The sequence below is a fragment of the Populus euphratica genome, unplaced genomic scaffold (assembly GCF_000495115.2).
Source record: "Populus euphratica unplaced genomic scaffold, PopEup_1.0 scaffold6713.1, whole genome shotgun sequence".
Lineage (NCBI taxonomy): Eukaryota > Viridiplantae > Streptophyta > Magnoliopsida > Malpighiales > Salicaceae > Populus > Populus euphratica.
The window spans coordinates 1-2,128 of record NW_011506469.1 but is presented as its reverse complement, the minus strand read 5'-3'; the positions used below and the strand labels follow the sequence as shown (position 1 = coordinate 2,128).

General features: G+C 38.3%; 1 protein-coding gene across 1 annotated transcript; it reads left to right on the top strand.

Moving 5' to 3' along the window:
• The first annotated feature begins 269 nt into the window (after positions 1-269).
• LOC105120323 (4-coumarate--CoA ligase 2-like) lies at positions 270-1,881 on the top strand. Its single transcript, XM_011018492.1, has 2 exons — positions 270-1,443; positions 1,589-1,881. Exons 1-2 carry the CDS (start codon positions 445-447, stop codon positions 1,841-1,843), a joined length of 1,254 nt encoding a protein of 417 aa, XP_011016794.1. The 5' UTR covers positions 270-444; the 3' UTR covers positions 1,844-1,881.
• The last annotated feature ends 247 nt before the right edge of the window (positions 1,882-2,128 follow it).

The following is a 2,128-nucleotide window of genomic DNA, read 5'->3' as shown; positions in this document are numbered from 1 at the left end:
ACTTTGAAAAACAATTATAATTATATTTTTAAATATAAATATAATTGTTTAGAACGTGATGTAAATTATATTTTTTTTAAAATTTAATTTGGTTTTGCTAAAAACCTTTTTGTGTGTTAAATAGTTTTGATAAGTTGATTTAAAAATAATTTTTAAAAAATAAAAAATTATTTTAATATATTTTAATATAAAAAATATTTTAAAAAACAAAATATTAATAGTAATATTAAGGAAAGTGAAAGATTTTGATTTGGTAGTAATTAACGTTTCCTTATCCCCGAGGAACTCCTCTTCACCGGCTCCCCTCTGCCATCACCTACTTGTATATTACCTCAACCACAAATCAGACCAGGTCCAAGCCAGGGAAGCAAGTAACCATACACCTACCTTCTCCTTCGCTTCCCAAAAACAATTCTCTCTTTCATTCTCTGTTCTTGACAAACAATGGAGGCGGAAAATGATCAAGCACAAGAATTCATTTTCAGGTCCAAACTCCCCGATATCCACATCCCAAACCACCTCCCTTTACACACTTATTGCTTTGAAAACCTTTCCCTATTCAAAGACAATCCCTGTCTGATCAATGGCCCTACCGGTGAAATCCACACCTACGCGGATGTTGAGCTCACATCACGCAAAGTCGCTTCTGGCCTCAACAAGTTAGGCATCAAACAAGGCGATGTTATTTTGCTGTTGCTCCAAAACTCGCCAGAATTTGTGTTTGCGTTTCTCGGAGCATCAATTATTGGTGCTATTAGCACAACCGCAAACCCCTTCTACACTCCCGCTGAGGTCGCAAAGCAAGCAACAGCATCAAAGGCAAAGCTGATAATAACACAGGCAGTTTACGCCGAGAAAGTGCAACAATTCGTCAAGGAAAATGTTCATGTCAAAATAGTGACCGTTGACTCTCCACCAGAAAACTACTTGCATTTTTCAGAGTTGACAAATTCTGATGAGGATGACATTCCTGCTGTCGAGATTAATCCTGATGATGTGGTGGCACTCCCTTATTCGTCAGGGACAACAGGTCTCCCTAAAGGTGTCATGTTGACTCATAAAGGCCTCGTTACTAGTGTGGCACAACAAGTTGATGGAGAGAATCCTAACCTCTATTTTCACGAGAAGGATGTGATTCTCTGTGTGTTGCCCTTGTTCCACATCTACTCGCTCAATTCCGTGTTACTTTGTGGACTAAGAGTTGGTTCTGCAATTTTGCTCATGCAAAAATTCGAGATTGTTACGTTAATGGAGCTCGTACAAAAATATAAGGTGACAATTGCGCCATTTGTCCCCCCTGTCGTCCTCGCAGTTGCAAAGTGTCAAGTCGTTGACAAGTATGATCTTTCTTCCATTCGGACCGTAATGTCTGGCGCCGCGCCAATGGGGAAGGAGCTTGAGGATACAGTAAGGGCTAAGCTGCCCAATGCTAAACTTGGACAGGTATAGAGTTGATCATCTACTCTTTAATTATTATTTTTTAGTCTTTCTTGTTCTATACCAAAAAAAAAAAAAATCTCTTGAATCCTTGCAAATTAGTAATGTTAAAAATCCAAGGAATTAATTTGCTCCTTGTTTATTTGTGAAGGGATACGGAATGACAGAGGCAGGACCCGTGCTATCGATGTGCTTGGCATTTGCAAAGGAACCCTTTGAAATTAAATCAGGTGCCTGTGGGACTGTTGTTAGAAACGCCGAGATGAAGATTGTTGACCCCGATACCGGTAGATCCCTGCCACGAAATCAAGCCGGAGAGATTTGCATTAGAGGTAGCCAAATCATGAAAGGTACACGTTTCTACCAGCTATCTCAAAGGGTTCTTGCTAGTTGTTGCATGTCATAATCAATTTTATACGGTAGTAAAAGCTCAATAGTTCTAACTAACATGTCAAGTAATTATATCCTTTTAGGGTGGAAATGGATTGGTTTGCCTTTTTTTTTTTTTTTGGTTATATATCAAACTAAAATTGTTTTAAGAGAAGAAAGCACATGCACCACAACTAAAATTGTTTTAAGAGAAGAAAGCACTTGCACCACAAATAAGAAGATTACCCCATGAGAGACTCCTCTAGTCAGTAAAAAGCATCAAAACTGAACTAAATATTTGGTAAGGTTGAATATTGGTGTG